Here is a 16,508-nt window from a genome sequence, read left to right as displayed (position 1 = left end):
ACACAGGGGCAGCATCAAATGTCAATCTGCCCAACCCCAAAGCCCCTGAACTTCTGCCACTAAGCTTTCAAACGCTATGGGTGGAAGGGAGTTGGTTGGCAGGAAACCAAAGAGCAAGAATCACCAGAAGGATGCTGTGTGAGTGCCTCGTAAGATAAGAGTTTGCCAGATGATGAGAACAGCAGCAGTAGCTAATGCTTAAACCACGTACCAGGTCTACTTTGCCCATCATCACTTATTTGACCATGACAATCCTTTAAACCCCATAAAACAGGCACTAGTATCTCATTTCGAAGATGATAAAACTGAAGCCTGGAGAGGTTAAATAACTTGAGTAAGGTAATTATAGTCGATTATTTCCTTGTTCTCTCTCTATAAGCGGATCATACACACAGCCCTGCCCATTGTCAAGTGAGTGTGGTGCCTCCCGGCAGGGTGAGCACCCTTCACCTCTGCACTGTCAGCCTTGGCCACATGTCTTGCTTTGGCCAATGGAGTGTGAGTGAACGTGACCTACACAGGTCTGGCAGAAGCTTTAAGAGCCAATGCTTGCGCGAATGAGCCTCTTGTTCTTTCCCTTAGCCGGGACAACAGCAATGCCACACTGGGACTGCTCCTTCAAACTGGGTCCCAGAATGAGAAGCCAGAGAGCAGAACAACAGCAACGACCCATAGCCCCGGACATGTAATGTCAGTGAAGAATATTTGTTGTTCGAAATCTCTGGGATTTGGGGGCTATTTGTTACTACAGTAGAGCTGTAAGTGGCAGAGTCAGGATCCTAAGCTCAGTAGGTATAATTTACTTTTGTGAGGAAGAATTGTTCTGAGCTAGCATCTGCTGCCAATCTTCCTTTTTTTTTGCTTGAGGAAGATCAGCCCTGAGCTAACATCTGTACCAATCTTCCTCTATTTTGTATGTGGGGTGTCACCACAGCATGGCTTGATGAGTGCTGTAGGTCCACACCCGGGATCCGAACCCACCAACCCAGGCTACCGAAGAGAAGCACACTGGACTTAACCACTATGCCACAGGGCCAGCCCCCAGTAGTAAGAATACCATAACATTCACCCATTTGGGGCCAGCCCCAGTGGTCTGGTGAAGTTCAGCACGCTCTGCTTCGGTGGCCCGGGTTCAGTCCCTGGGCACAGATCTACACCACTCGTCTATCAGTGGCCATGCTGTACCTGTGGCTCATGTACAAGATAGAGGAAGACTGGCAACAGATTTAGCTCAAGGCAAATCTTCCCACCAAAAAAAAAAAAAAAAATTTCACCTGTTTTAAGTATACAATGATTTTTAGTATATGTATAGTGCAACAATCACCACAATCCAACTTTAGAACATTTTCATCATAGCAAAAAGAAACTTAGTGAAGTCACTTCCCATTCTCACCCCAGTTCCATGGAGTTGTGTAATATGTGGTCTTTTTGTGTCTGGCATAGTGTTTTTGAGGTTCTTGCATGTTGCAGCATGTATCACTATTTCATTTCTTTTTATTGCCAAATAAAATTCTGCTGTATGGCTATACCAAATTTTGCTTATCCATTCATCAGTTAATGGATATTTGGATTGTTTCCACTTTTTGGCTACTTTGAATACTACTGCTATGAACATCCACATTTGAGTGTTTATGTGGACATATGTTTTCATTTCTCTTGAGTAGATACTGAGAAGCAGAATTGTTGAGTCATATGGTAATTCCATGCTTAATCTTTTGAGGAATTACCAGACTGTTTTCCAAAATGGCTGCACCATTTTACATTCCCACCAGCAGTGTATGAGGGTTCCAATTTCTGCATATCCTTGCTAACATTTATAACTGTCAGTCTTTTTGATATAGCCATTTTAGTGATTATGTACTGGTACCTCAAGATGGTTTTAATTTGTATTTCCCTAATGGCTAATGACATTGAGCATCTTTTTACATGCGTGTTTGCCATTCTTATGTCTGCTTTGGTGAGATATCTAGTTAAATATTTTGCCTATTTTTTAACTGGGTTGTCTTATTAAATTAAGAGTTCTTTATATATTCTGGATACAAGTCTCTTATTGTATATATGACTTACAAATACTTTTTTGGAAAAACAAATAGAATGCTTAACTATTTCAGAAATAATACTAAAACTGACAAAACAAAGTAACCATAAATAAACACCAATAACAACGTTTTTCTATCACTTCCAAAAAGTTACCTAACCTTGACCAATGCAACTCCTAACTTGGAATAAAAAGCACTAAGACTTTCAAAGCATATAAAAGGCAGGAATTTCCTCAACATGGCTTATGAGGCATACGTGGGTCTAATGCTCAGAACTGACCAGGGTAACACAGATAAACAAAAAAGTAGAGGCCATCTTCGCTGACAAATATAGATGGCTAAATATCACAATAATAAATAAATCTCAATAAAATAAATATTAATTTTTAAATCTTAGCAAGCCTAACATAAACAGGTCATAGAAAATACAACAAATACCAAGACAAGACTGTAAGAGAAATTCAAGGTTCATACAACAAAGAGAGGTGTTACCATACTCACCACATCCACAGGAAAACAGTGCCATTACCTCAATGAGGCTGAGGAAGTCTACAGAATTCAATAATGATTACTGGGTAAACTCTTAACAAGGGGACAGGAGATTGAGGAGGAAGATTTCTTTCTCCTTTCCCTCTCCAAGCTTTTTTTTTCCATCTGATTTGATAATTAATATATACATTTTAAAATTAAGGATTACTATATAAAATGCTTCTCATATCCTTAAAAACAGAAATTAGACAATACCTTCACACCACTCTTATTTAACAAATTTTAAATGCTGCTTAACGTTACTCAAGGGAAAAATAAGCGAATTTGGTATTATTATTTGAAGATGTTAACAATATCTAAAAAAAAGAAAATCTAAAAAATTCAAGAATCTCAATCAGGAAATTACTACAAGTAATAGTCTAGAAAAACTGTAGGAAGTAATAAATTTTAAAACGTCAACTGCATTCCTATGTCAAAGACACCATAGAAAAATCAACAATATCAGATTAAGTCCTTTTCCAATAACAAAAAGTATTAAATAGGAGAGTATTAATTTCTTCATTAGTTTTTTAAATAAAATTATACAACTACAATTTAAAAAAATGAGAGAAAAACTCCCTGAAGAATACTTTATAGAGCTTGATAAAGTGCTGGTTAAATTCATCTGGATAAATATGTGGGCACAATATCCTTTTAATAAAGACTCTTAGTAGCAGACATACACTAAACTTTCAATACGTATTAAAGACAAATTTCAGAGGCTCAATTTTAAGAACTTTACATATAAACAAATCAGAACAACATGAAGAGAAAGGAGCATTACTTTTCAGTAAATACTGTTGGGCTATTTAGTTATCAGCATGGAGACAAATTACAATATAAGAGATTCCAAATGAGTCAAAATCTTAAGCATATATTAAAAATTATTTTAAAATAGGAAAAAAAAAAGAATAGCACCTCATTCTAATGAAGAAGAAAAATACATTTCTGAATCCTGAAGGACTAAGACGCCATCAGAGAAAAAATAGGAACATTCCAAGGTCCATAAATTCTTCCCCAACTCTCTGCTCCCTCAATTTAAAAAGAAGAAAGTGAGGGGGAAATAAACTGCTCTTTCCTGTGACCCTCAGCCTATGAGCCTCCCATGACTTGAACTGTTTCGATGGCCCCTGTCACCTTCCCCTCGGCATCACCTTACTGAGGTTCCCGTTTTCTTTCCCCCATTACACTGCAGCAGGTGCCTTTAGGATTGTCTTTATCTTAACAATCCCTTATAAAACACAGGTGTTCTACCAAGAGTTCTTGAACTAATACATATCTGAATAGAAAACAAATTCTTTTTATGTTTCTGAAAATACTTTTTTTAAACCAGAATGTAGAAAAATAAACATGAACAAAGACAATGATAAAATCTTACTTTCCAAAATATTATAAACAATTCATAAAATAAGGTTGACACAAGATTTTAATTGATAAGTGATTAACAGTGAGGAACAGATTCTGTACACATGGGAAAAAACAGGAAATTATATCCTTTATTATCCATTATTAAAGAAATGTCCATTTCCACACAACTATTAAATTAGTAAAAAATAAGTGAAACTCAACATTGGTGGAGGACAACCTGGATCACTGCTAGCTGGCTCCATCATTCTGAAGAACCACCTGATAACATGAGGGCCAGTCCAGGCTTCAATTCAGGAATTCCGCTTCGGGGAGGAGACTCTAAAACGTCATCGTCCCTCACTCTTCATAGGCCCCCTCCCTGCTCCGTTTCTAGCACTCATCACAGCCTAACTCATGTTACATATATTACTTCTCAATTTTGTTGCAGGCAGGACCTTTTTGTCACTGTCACACCGTCAGTGCCTACAGCAGCCTGCCATACAGAAGGTGGTATTTCTTGAAGGAAGGAAGGACTGTCCTAAGGAAACAAGTTCTTGCCCCCATACCTATATAGAGATATAGTACATAAAATTCATAACAGCATAATTTATAATTACAAAAACCAGAACCTCCACACTGAGAGACTAGCTAAGCAAATTAGAATATAGTGACACCATAAAATGCTGACTAGCCATTAAACATTAAAAATTTAGTGAAAACATTTACAAATTAAGTGAAGAAACATAATAGCAACATTCATATCATGTAAAAAATGTTTCGTGGCACCTTGTCCATTCAGAACTGTAGTTCATATGAAGCTTGTAAAAATACTGAAGCACTAATAAAAGAATCATTACATTCTTTAATAACTACTTTCTCTTAAGTTACTTATACTTAAAATTTTCAAATATTCTATCAGGTCTGCAATATTCAGTATGCTGCGACAGTCAGTATGATTTGAGCAGAAGGGTGATGAATTGTTCCCTTTTACAAAGACTAAAAAATGTTAAAAAAAAGTTAAAATTAAATTAATGGATATGAAACTTCCTTAGTCCCTGCAAAGCAGTGTTATTTTTTAATTTTTAAAATCAAATTCATTGTGGTATAATTTGCATACAATAAAAAACACCCATTTTAAGAATACCCCAGGTGTCCACCCTGAGATGACCTTGACTGAGGGGCTGAGTGTGGCAAGTTGCATCTACAGGATGCTAAGGCAACAGCTCACCTCCCACAGTCTTCACAGGTGAAGGAGGCCCCATCCTCCCTGGCTGCAAGAACATTGCTTACCCCTCTCACCAAGGCCGTACACAGCTGGGCCCAACGTAAGGCCTCATGTGACCACGACCAGGGTGCTAGGCCCTTGACGGCTAGGTCTCATCAACATATACAGGAGGAACCTGTGAACTGGGCTGGGAACCTGCCTCTGGTTTCCTTGAGGGTCAGTCAGCAAACGTGGACTTTAGAGTCAGGAGTCCATTACCTACTCTACATCCTTGAGCACACTTTCAAACCTCTTTAAGCCTGGACTTAAGGACTCACTGGACTTAAGGGAAAAATACCTTTGCAGGGTGAAGGTGAAAATAAATGACACACTCCATGGGAAGCCACGATGTAGGAACTCACTTGATACCAGCCATGACTACCCTGGTTGTCACCCGGGATGCCTGCCATCCAGGACTGTCTGCCGGCTGGCACATTCATACCCACTGAGGCTCCGGAAGGCACATAACGGGAAACAGGTAGTTGGGACTAAAGCAAATCTACATGGAAAGCTCCAAAGGACCTCTTTCACCTGGGTTCCACATGCAGCGTCTCTCAGCAGAGGAAGGGCGGCAGACTCCTCGCATGTTTTCTGAGCAGGGCCCAGGGGAACAAAGGCATACGGGCCCAGCACCACTCGGCCATCGCTGGGTCACACGGAGCTACCAGTCCAGCCTGAGATACTACTACAAAGGTGCAAAGGTCCACTCCTATTCGGTCGCTTTATCTTTCACATCTGCAAATAGTTAAAGTATCTGCACCTGCCTCTACTGAGGTCACAGAACAGCAGGAGACATTCCTTTGGCGAAAAAGGACACACTCTTGTCCTGTATCTTGTACTGGTAGGTGAGGCTGCGATCCCGCTGCGCTGTAAGCTGTGATGGTCTCCTCCACAGGATCCTCAGCTACAATGACAGGGAGAAGAATGAAAGAGGAGCACCTACCCCAAGTACCTGCTCCACTGTGAACCCCACCTGCCTCCTCCACAGCCTTCAACTGAGGCTCCTATGAGATCAGTTTCACGTGCCATGCCATAACGGGCCTGACTTCTGAAACAAAGCTGATTACCAGCTAACTAAAAATAAAGGCTTCCCCTTCATTACAATAGTAGTATTCACTCATTACAGAAAATGTGAAAGAGAAAGAAAAGGAAGAAAAAAAGTCATCCAGAGAAAAACCATTAAAGTATTTTTATGTATTTCCCTCTGGTCTTTTTTCTACGCATGGGTCTGTAATGGTGGCTAGACTGATTTTCAAAATCAACACATTAGTATTTATACTCAATTCAGAGGCTCAGGAAGGTCAGACATTTATTTGGACGATGTCTCCACTAACTAGAAGACTCGGGGGACTGGCTCCAGAGCCAGGCCACAAGCTGCCTGGCAGAACCTTCTCCTCACACTGTGCCACAAGCACCACCAACACAGCATTTCTGGGTTTGCTCATTTGCTTTATTTTCCATGCCTGTCTCTGAATGACTCTAAGCCAAAACTCCTACCCAACCTTAATGGGTCAAGAGTAGTCAACATAAACTTAATCGGGAAGTTGTGGCAGAGGCTTTGGGGTGATTCGAAAAGAGAAGTTTCAGAAAGCACAGAGGCACGGCAGCCCCTTGGGAGGAGTTGAACCTGACCTCCCTCCCAGGGGCAGGCCTCTTGGCTTTGGCCCCGTACTCCAAACCTTCTGGTCAGAGGCAGAATTGGGGAGGCAGGAACCCAGGCCACAGGTACAGCCTCCCCAAGTCTCTATTTCAGAAGGAACAGTGTCGATCTGAACATATAAAGCCTGGGCTAGTCCTGGAGAGAAATTTTACTGTTTGATAGCAGGGTCCCTGCATTCCACTCCAGCCAGCTGTCTCATCTTTAGGAGCGCCACTCAGGTCACAGATGGGAGACTGTGGAAAACCTGCATTGGTGTGTGGGGCTAAGCACCCTCCGGAGCAGACTCTGACTTGCATTCACACAACTTCCATCTGAAGGTATGCCCCAACCAGACAAGCCCTCAGGCCCAACAGGACCCCAACGTGCAGTCTAGAGTCAGGCACAGAGGCAAGCAGCCTGCTGTCCAGTAACACCCCCAAGTCCCAGCCCCTGCACACCTGCCCATGCACATCCCTGCAGAAGCCAGTGGCGAGGCCCTCGGCCCGCAGGATCAGGTGGCTCTGGTGACTAAGGCCATTCAGCAGGACGTCATTCTCCTCGTCCTCGGCATCTCCACTGTCGTGCACAAGGGTCACTATATTTCCCTGCAACAGAGATATAAGATGGAAACCTGACTGGAAGGGACAGTAGGATCAGGGACCACTGGGCTCTCAGGGCCTCTACTCCCCTGCACACCCTCTCACAGATCAGCCTCCCTGCTGCTGCTGAAACCATCTCCTTTGTGGGAAGGACCCCTGCCTGGGCTCCAGGACCCTAATTCCAATCATCTGCTGGACAGTTTCACCAGCACGTCCAACCTGTACTTCCAGCTCAAATCATCTAACACTAAGCTCGGCCTGAGGTCCCCCCGAAAGTTAGTGAAAAGCGCCATCATTCTGCCAGGCACCAATCCATCCAGTCAACAGTTCCTGAGAGCTTACCCTGTCCCAGACCTCGCAGTGGGGATAAAAGGCGAGAGTCGTGGGCCCTGGAGACAGACAGATCCTGACAATACAGGATACAACGCCAGGAGGAGGGAAGCATGGGGTACTGGGGCAGCACAAAGAAGAGGCATCCTGTCTAGTGAGAGGAGAGGGCGAGGAGGTGGGCACATCTGAGCTGAGTTAGACGGCAAGGAGGAGCTGGAAAAGCAGAAGCAGAGGGGAAGGTCAACCCCATCAAAAGGAGACGCCTTGAATAACAAGTCCTTTCAAAGGAATACTGTTCAGATGTTAAAATGAATGAAGCAGATTCGTGTGTTCTGTTTTGGGGCAATGGACACCAAAGCATACTGTGTGTTATTAAATGAAAAAAGTACCAAACAGTGTGGATGGTAGGTAACCAGTAATGGGAAGAAAAATGCAGGGAGATAAATATACATACCAACATGTTCAAAGATGCATAGACTCTCTAGAAGGATGCCCACTGGGGGGAGGGCGACAATTACTTCGTACCAAAGTATCCTTTATACTACTCAGTTCTTCTTTCTTTCTTTTTTAAACCATTCCCAAGTTTTACCTTCTCAGCTAATAGAAGTATTTTTACAAAAAGAGGGTGGTAGTGGTTCACAGAGCAAGCTGAGCTGCAGAAGGTGGCTTTGATTACTTCACTGTCACCCCAAACCGCACTGAACTGTATCCTCCAAGCCCCTTCCATTTCCTCCTCCTTCCATTCTCTCCACATCACCCTCGTTCCTGGCCCTGTGACTGCAGCCAGGACAGCATCAGAAGTTCCCCTAGAAGAAGTTTCCAGGCAGGACCTTGCACAGAGGAGGTGCTCAGCATGCAGTGCTGGGTACATGCACCCCTGGCTCACTCAGTTAGCTCTGTCTCCCACTGCTCTGCACACTCAGCCCGACCACACGGTGCCAAGGTCCACAGTTCCTACCAGCTGCACCATCACACACTGAAGAGTGGCCACTGTGGGCCAGACACTGTGCTGGCGTGTTACAAGCTTCATCTCACTTAACTCCTGCAGTTGGGTTCCTGTGAGGTAGGCACCACAGCCATTCCTATTTTACAGTTTGGCCTACTTTATTGTTAAAGTCTTTACTATGGCAAAATCTCTTTTTGCCTCATAATTTGACAATAAAGGTTACATCCTATACTCGTATTGCACCTCATAATTTTTAAAGCAGTTTACACCATCTCAGCTGATCTTCAAAACACACTCAGAGCAATAATGACTTGCCCCAGTACTATCGACTGCCCACAGGACTATCGCAGTCCCACACGTGACCACCCGCAATAAAGACAGTGCTGGCCATCCCTTTAGTTTTGAGGGCTCTAAGTGTTAACAATGGCAAGTTGTGGAGAGCAGGGAGAGTAAACCAAAAGATTCCAGGCCTGCCAGAGTAACGCCAAAACCCAAGCAATTAAACAAAAAAGATCACTGCAGCAAGTGAGATCTGGGCCTGTCTGGGTCCCTAGAGGTCACAGGCGGGAGCACGGAGAACAGGCCCATCAATACCTTTAGCTCACAGCACACAGTGGCTCTGCAGTAGTGGATGAAGTCCAGCACGGCCACTGCCCCCACACCCAGGCTCAGCAGCACACTCAGGTCGTCCACCAGCAGCACCGGGCACCTCCATGCAGCCTCCGCATTGTCCCCAGGCTTCAGGGCCTCCCGCACAAACTCAAACAGTGGCTGCAGGTTCCCAGTGTTGGCCTCCCTGGGACACAGGGCAAAAGTCACCAGAGAGTTCACTCTAGAAAAGCTTATCTGGGGCTGAGTAGCTCCACAGGAAAGTTAGGGGGAGGCAAAGAACTGGATCACAGTTGGCAGCAAGGGGTTCACAATCTGGTTGGAAAGAAAAGGCACGCACGCACACAAAAGCTGTACTTCAATTCAAATATTCTCTGAGGCCTACCAGGGACAAAGCACTGTGCTAGAAACTGGGGGACACAAAAATAAATAGTACCTGGGGCCCTGAAGAGACATCATACAGCCTCTCAATCCAAGAGCTGAAGGCATCTGGAAGATTAATTTGAACTGGGCAGGCAGGAGCAGTCTTTCCAGGAGGTGAGAATTGGATATAAAAAGCTAAACAGCAATTCAAGTGTCCTGGTGGTGAGGAGCAGTGGTCTAAGGGCTGTTTGTGCAGATAACAGATTCAACCTATTTCTGACACAAGCTGGCCTAACTACCCCTGTCTTCCCAGTGACTACCCTTGACAGTCATTTCCCAGCAACAGTAGGGGCTCAAAAAGCACCGGAGCACAGGGCCCAGGCTCCTGCCCACTGCCCCACGCTCCAGGACTGAGCCCCACTAACAGCAAGGAAAACTCCCCACAACCTGGGCTCAGGTGTAACCAGGCCCATCATTCAGATGAAGACACCCAGGTTCAGAGACGCAAAGGGCTGTGTGCGAGGTCACATGCACAGGCCCAGGGCACATGGCTTTCTGACTCCACACTGCCTCCCAGCCACTGAATAAGGCTGAGTCTGAGAGAGGGCACAACAGGGAGAGCTCCTGTATGGACTCCTTTGGGGTCAAGGAGGAGCAGCAAGCAGGTGGGAAGTCTGCACGGAGCTATGTTTGTGGCTGATGCTCATAAAGGACGAGAAGCAGGAAAACTAATCTCAGAATACTAAACCAGTGGTTGACAAACTTTTTCTTAAAGGGCCTCCTGCAACACCAGAGAAGTATCTGACTCCTGAAGCCAGCTCTGTGCTCCCACACCTGAGGAGAAGGAAATCACACAGCAACCCTCGTCTGGGCCCACCAACCAGGCATACACTTCTGGGCTGGGCTGCAGGCTGACTGACCTGAGAAACTGCAGAGGGTGTGGCTCCTCCTGAGACCGGAAGAAGACATCCACTGAAGACTTGAGACCTTCGAGGAACACGAGCTGCCCACGTTCCCGTGCTGTGGTCAGGCTGACACCCTAAGCAGGACCAAGAGGAGTGAGTTACTGCACCTTGCCAGGGAACCCATCAGAGAGGCTAGACTCCAGCTCACAAGAGGGCACAGGACACATTCCAAACCCTGCAGAAGTGTACCTGTCCACCCAACGTACAGGGCCCATGTCTTCTTTCCCCTGGGTGTTCCCAACCCCACAAGCCCTATTCCATTTTTCAGATGTGCGTTTACATTTAATTGTCACATTCCTTAAAAGCTTACATTCTTTTTCTTATATATTTTCATGATTACCCAATACCTGTTTTAAATTTGTAATAGTAATATAAAGTTTCCCTTTTAAATTCAGGTATTTATAAAATTAAGCACATTTAAAAACAGTAAGTAAATAATAACAATAAAATGGTGGGAGAATGACCAAGATCTGGAAAATGCTGCTGCAGGAAAAAGGGCCAGACTTTTGGCTCTGAATTTCAAAAACCCTCTTGTTTACCCATCAGTTGCACAGGACCTCAGGGTTGTTCTGAGGTTTTAAATAACATAACTCATAGACTGTAACTGTCAGCTGCCTGGAATACATTAAGAACTCATTTTAAATAAGTTCTTCTTGACCCTTTTCCTTTAACTGAAGAAGTAGTCCCATCAGGGTTGGGGCAACGTGAACTCTCAATGTGCTAGCTCAGGGTTCAGCAAACTTTTTCTGCAAAGAGCCACAAAGACTTTGCAGGCCATACAGTCTGTTGCAACTACTCAACTCTGCTATCACAGAGTGAAAGCAGCCATAGACAATTCAGAAACACAAGAGTGTAGCTGTGTTCCAATAAAACTTTATTTACAAAAACCAGGGGGTGCAGGTTGTAGTTTGTTGACTCCTGCTCTAGACCAGAACTTCTTAAATACTGCTCATCCTAAACAACCCAATTAAGAATCCCTGAGACACCTGATTAAAACGCAGATCCCTAAACCCCACTCCAGACCTCCAGAATCAGCAGCTTTGGGGGAAGGGCCCAGAATCTGCATTTCAACCAACACCCAGGATGGTGACACAATCTAAATATGCAACCCATTGCTCTATCTGTGCAGACACACAGGTGACATGGAACTCTAGACTCCTCATGCCCCTAAACCAGGTCTCAATTGCTCATCCACATACCAGTGTGCCCTACTAGGCAACACCATTAGCAAGAACAGCTACCCCTGACAGAGAGAACGACTTCAGATCATCACCTTTGCTCTTGCTCGTTACCATTCTATTGATGTAAGTACAATAATACACCAAGAATACAGAAGCTCGTGCTCTAGTACTTTGTAAACCCAGTACTGTGCATGCCATTCCTGCCGTGGTGGTGAGGATTCTAAGGTAAGAGAAAAAGTAGCCAATCTGGGTATGAGTACACAGCTTTCTTATCCAAAAACACAAATGCAGGGGCCATAGAGACATGCTTCACAGACCTGGAATGCAACATGTGTTTCTGACACGACCACTCTCCCTGAGCTCATGCCCTGACCTCTAACATAAGAACTTCTTCCTTCTCTGTAAAGGATGGGCAAGAGTCTACCCTTTTCTCACCCTCTCATTTGTTTCTCCCCATCAGAGAAGAGTCAGTGACTCGGCCCAACAGTAAGACTGGCATTTCAAATATGACTGTTGACGCATGGCTGCATGGCCTGGTTCTCTTCATCTCTGAGGCTGGCATATCAAAAAAATAAAAAAATCCAGTAAGTCCACCTGGTCACAGGTCACAGATAATGGCCCAGACTAAGCCAGAAGGTTCACCAGCTCCTCGGCCATCTTACTTTTGCCTGCTTGTGCCTGATGAGATGAGGAGCAGGCCAAGATGAGGTGAGAGGTAGGTGACAAAAGCACCTCTCCCCAAAGTGGGGTCCTAAGCCCTAGACAGACAGTGGAGACACCCAACTTGGCAGCAGACCAACTGTGATCTCTAACCCAGGAGGATCAAGATAAGAGTCCACACTAAGAAGGAGAAAACCTTAACTGGTCTAGAATCAGTAGAGGTAGGTTTGATTAATTAACAACAGATCTGGTTCTATAAACTCTAAATTAATAAAACACGCAGAGATGCTGCCTTAGCCCTTCAGATAAGGGCCTCAGGATCCTACGATTTCCTTAGTCCCTTCTTTGCGAAAACAACCCAAATGAGAAGCACAGCCTTAGACCATGCTCACACATGCATGGCACGCATGCACACACACACTCTCTCTCTCTCACTCAGGGACCTCACCACTGAGTTCTTAAATATTTACCAGCTTCTGTCCCACGATATTGTAGTGACTGAAGGACTGGATGAGTGCCACAAAGCAGACTTTACAATTAGCTGGAAAACAACATAAATTGATTTTTAATAAAGCCCTGTTTACAAACCAGTCTTGTACACTTCCTACCTCTGGAAACAAAAGCACTGTGACAGGCCTAGAGGCCCAGAGGCCTTGCAACTTGACATAACCAATTTGATTTTAAGACGCATTTTTTTCTTATTTATTACTTATACCTATTTCATTGATTCAGAAATGTACTTCTGTTAGATGTATTACTAGGTACTTTATTTTGTTCTATTGTAAATAAATTGTGGTTTTTAAAAAATTATATTTCTGTTTGTCGTTGGCATACAGGAATACCATGATTTTTTTAAACGGGTCTTATATCCAAGAGGATATAATGGCAGCACAAAGAAGCTCTAGCTACCTTACTAAACATAATTGAGTCTAATAATTTATCTGTAGATTCTCTTGCTCTTTCAATGCTGACAATAATTTCATCTGGAAAATAAAATAACTTCCAAAGCTGTACATTTTACAACAAAGAGTGCCAAGGTCTACCTGGATCCTGGCCTGGCTCAGAAGGTGCCCAAGAAGAATCAATTGACAAATGAGTCTTTTTTTCATTTGGCTGTTTTCTTCTTCTAATCTATTTTCATGTGTAAATTGCAGTGGCTGTACTTTTTTCTTCCCTGTGTTCTTTAGGAAGCATCTACTGCCAGGGCAAAGTATCAATGGGTCGAGTGCCCAGAGACGTCAAGATACAAAAGGATGGAGGAGCAAATAAATCAGGAGGCCACTAAAAGACCTCAGTGAGGCAGTGCCTGTGCAGAGCATAGAGAAGGGGAAGGTAGGATGTGGATACAGTGAGCACATGCCACTCATTGGCAGGGGTCGGGAGGGAATGAAATGCTCCAGTAATCTGTTACCTAATAAACAGCCCTTTGGCTACCCAAACATCAAAGCCCTGGCTGGTTAATACTATTCCCATTGCTTCCTGAAACAGGGGTTTGTTTTTGTTTTGGTTTTTGCCTTGGGTTTCTTTTTCTTCAGGATCAATGAGATTCATACCTTTGAGGTAGAAGGAGAGAAAGTGGTGCACAAGGAAACTGCCATCTGTCTTGGCATCACACAGTAGAGTCAATTTCCCCTAAAAGAGGAACACAAAAAGATGAACTAGATTCCCTGGAAAGAGGTCAGATGAATACAGAAATCTAGTTGATTGTGTCCACTCCTAAATTTCTACAACTGGAGAGTGTATTTTTTAATTATATATATGCTAAGTTTACAAAAAAAAGAAAGAAGTCAAAATTGTGGAAAATTTGATCACAATTAAAGTGATCAGTATTAAGCCACTCATGATGGCAAGCGTATCTCAGCCTCCACTTTCCCAAAGCAAAACAGAATAAACCCCCTTCTCTTCCTCTCTCCTCACCTTAGTAAGTCAGGGACCAGTCTTGGGGAGAATTAGATCCTGAACAAAGGAAGTTTTTACCATCAGACTCCAACAAAAATCACAGACTGCCAGGATTGGACGAGACCTTCTAAAAGGTCAACTGATACAACTTCCTCTCTATTTCTGATTTGGATGTCGATTCTGTCCCACAGGGTGGAGGAGAAGGCAGAAGCAGTTGTTGACAGAGACCTCCAGTAACAAAGTTCTCCTCTCAATAGCCCTTTACACTGCTTCAGCCAGAGCTCTGATCATGGAAAGCCCTGAAAGATCTCTAAAAATGGTCTCTGCAGTGCCGGGCTGTCCTGCTCCAGCCATCTCTAGTTCCTTGTCAGTGTCAGGGAAGGTCATGATCAAGTGGTATCAGACACGCCACCTCACTGCTGTTGTGACTTTTTTTCACTTATAAAATGTGAAAGATCACACTAACAGACCTTAAGGGTTATCCCCCAGCGCTGCCATTTTCTGATGCCCACTTCGAACTTCCATTCCCTCCCTCTGGCCCTGGGCTGAGGATTTTAAAGGTGCCAATAGCAACTGGAAAGGTAACCAGCGCCATCTGGAGGCATGGACAGACAAGAACTGCTGGGCCACTAAAATCTGCAAGGATCTACTGAAAGCTACAATTTGCCTGGCACTATGGGGTCATAAAAAGGCTTTACACATATGGTACCTTGGCTGCCTGGAGGAATTTACCACTTCATTAGGAAATCAAAGGTTATGAAGTAAACCAAATATATTCCTAGGAGAGGTAACCCCTGAGCTAAAATTCGAAAATTTTCGAGGTGCCCTAGAGTGCGGGAGAAAGCGGCGAGGCCAAAGGCGGAGGCGGTAGAACCCAGTGTTGGCCGAGAGCAGCTTCAAAGAGCACTAGTAGACACTATGAGGAGGACGAAGAGCAGCAGCGCTCACTGCGAACCCGCCAAATGCTCCCGGACCACAGAGAGAATCAGGGCAGTTAAGAAGCCGGTCCAACGTGAAACATGGAGAATCCTCTCTGGCAACCTCCTCTGGACGCCGGGACGCCCAGCCCAGCGAGGACGCACAGGGCTCTCCGATACACATCTGTGAATGTAAGCCAATCCAAACGTCGAACCTGCTTCCTGGGCACTTTCAAGAGCACACACGGCCTTTGAGAAGACTCGAGAAGGTCCAGAAGCCCACCTTCCGCAGGCGCCAGCATAGACCCCAAGCCCCGGGGCAGCACTCCCCGAACTACAACTCCCAGGCGCCCCCGTGACCATAGAGGTCGCGTCTTTCCCACCGGTCTGCACGCGCTTCCCCCGGAGACGCAGTCTTCCGCCACGCTCCCAGGACCCGCCCCCTTCCCGACCGCGCAACTTCTTACCTGCTCTGCCCTGTCGGGGGTGGTGTTGAGAAGGTGATTAAGTTCTGGGAACATTCCGAGCTCCCGGGACGAGCGCCCGGGACGTGAAGTTAGGCTGCCAGGGAGACGATAGACGCCCAAGAGAAACAGCTACCACGCAGCAGCGCGCGGAAAGAACGCGCATGCCCAACGCTTCTTCTAGGCTCTTGCCCGTAGCCAATCAGGCGGGGCCTTGACCTGGGCCGCTCCCGGCGCACGCGCGTGGACGCGCCTCTGGCGGGGGTTCTGGGAAGCGCTGGGCTGTGTGGGTACTTCTCTGGGGGTTTGAGGCTGCCGATCCTTGGTAGTGGTCTTCGACCCACAGCGACTGGGTGTCCTTCACCCTCCATTGGCCTCGCTCTCTTTCTAGTCCCGGGCTTCTAGGCCTTACAGTCCGTCCCTTCACACGTGCTTGTCGAACTACACCCGTGTCCCACCTTTCTGGAAGCTCGGGCTACATCGATGAACGAGACAGACGGAGGTGCCCGTCTTTGCACAAAGCAGAAAAGCATGCAATCCAAACATAATAAACGCGGAATTATATACTATTGAAAAGCTCTGTGGAGAAAAGCAAAAGCAGGATAAGGGAGTAACAATGGAGAAGGGACAGGTTTCCAAAGTGAAGAGGTGTCACGGTAGGCTCACTAAGAAAATGTAATTGGAACACGCCCTGTATGACCCTCGTCAGGCCCTTTACAGTACCTGTTCCCGCTTCCTGGAAGGTTCTTTTCGCAGAT

At 45.0% G+C, this 16,508-nt stretch overlaps 1 protein-coding gene across 3 annotated transcripts; it reads right to left on the bottom strand.

Annotated features, from left to right (window-relative positions):
- Positions 1-3,975: 3,975 nt before the first annotated feature.
- On the bottom strand, positions 3,976-16,193 carry ELP6 (elongator acetyltransferase complex subunit 6). 3 transcript variants are annotated; one of them, XM_008510013.2, is made up of 7 exons: positions 15,754-16,193; positions 14,024-14,102; positions 12,941-13,011; positions 10,585-10,703; positions 9,287-9,488; positions 7,276-7,422; positions 3,976-6,082 (listed from the first exon to the last, which is right to left on the bottom strand). In XM_008510013.2, the coding sequence occupies exons 1-7, from the start codon at positions 15,805-15,807 to the stop codon at positions 5,954-5,956; spliced, it is 801 nt and encodes a 266-aa protein (XP_008508235.1). In that variant the 5' UTR covers positions 15,808-16,193; the 3' UTR covers positions 3,976-5,953. The 3 variants fall into 3 exon arrangements, 2 of the variants coding, with proteins under 2 accessions (XP_008508235.1, XP_070431714.1); XM_070575613.1 differs by lacking the exon at positions 15,754-16,193 and adding an exon at positions 15,502-15,744; XR_011527009.1 differs by lacking the exon at positions 9,287-9,488 and having other exon boundaries at positions 15,754-15,950.
- Positions 16,194-16,508: the final 315 nt, after the last annotated feature.

This window comes from Equus przewalskii, chromosome 15, assembly GCF_037783145.1.
Source record: "Equus przewalskii isolate Varuska chromosome 15, EquPr2, whole genome shotgun sequence".
Taxonomy (NCBI): Eukaryota; Metazoa; Chordata; class Mammalia; order Perissodactyla; family Equidae; genus Equus; species Equus przewalskii.
This window is presented reverse-complemented; position numbering and strand designations above follow the sequence as displayed.

Bases quoted from the DNA above. Each gene is read 5' to 3' on its own strand.
- ELP6 (XM_070575613.1), bottom strand. From the start codon at position 15,588: ATGCTGGCGCCTGCGGAAGGTGGGCTTCTGGACCTTCTCGAGTCTTCT. The intron at 10,704-12,940 runs GTAAATATTTAA...GGTCCTGCTTAG, and splicing joins ATATCGTGGGACAGAAGCTG to GGTGTCAGCCTGACCACAGC. The intron at 9,489-10,584 runs GTCAGTCAGCCT...CCTGTGTCCCAG, and splicing joins CACCCTCTGCAGTTTCTCAG to GGAGGCCAACACTGGGAACC.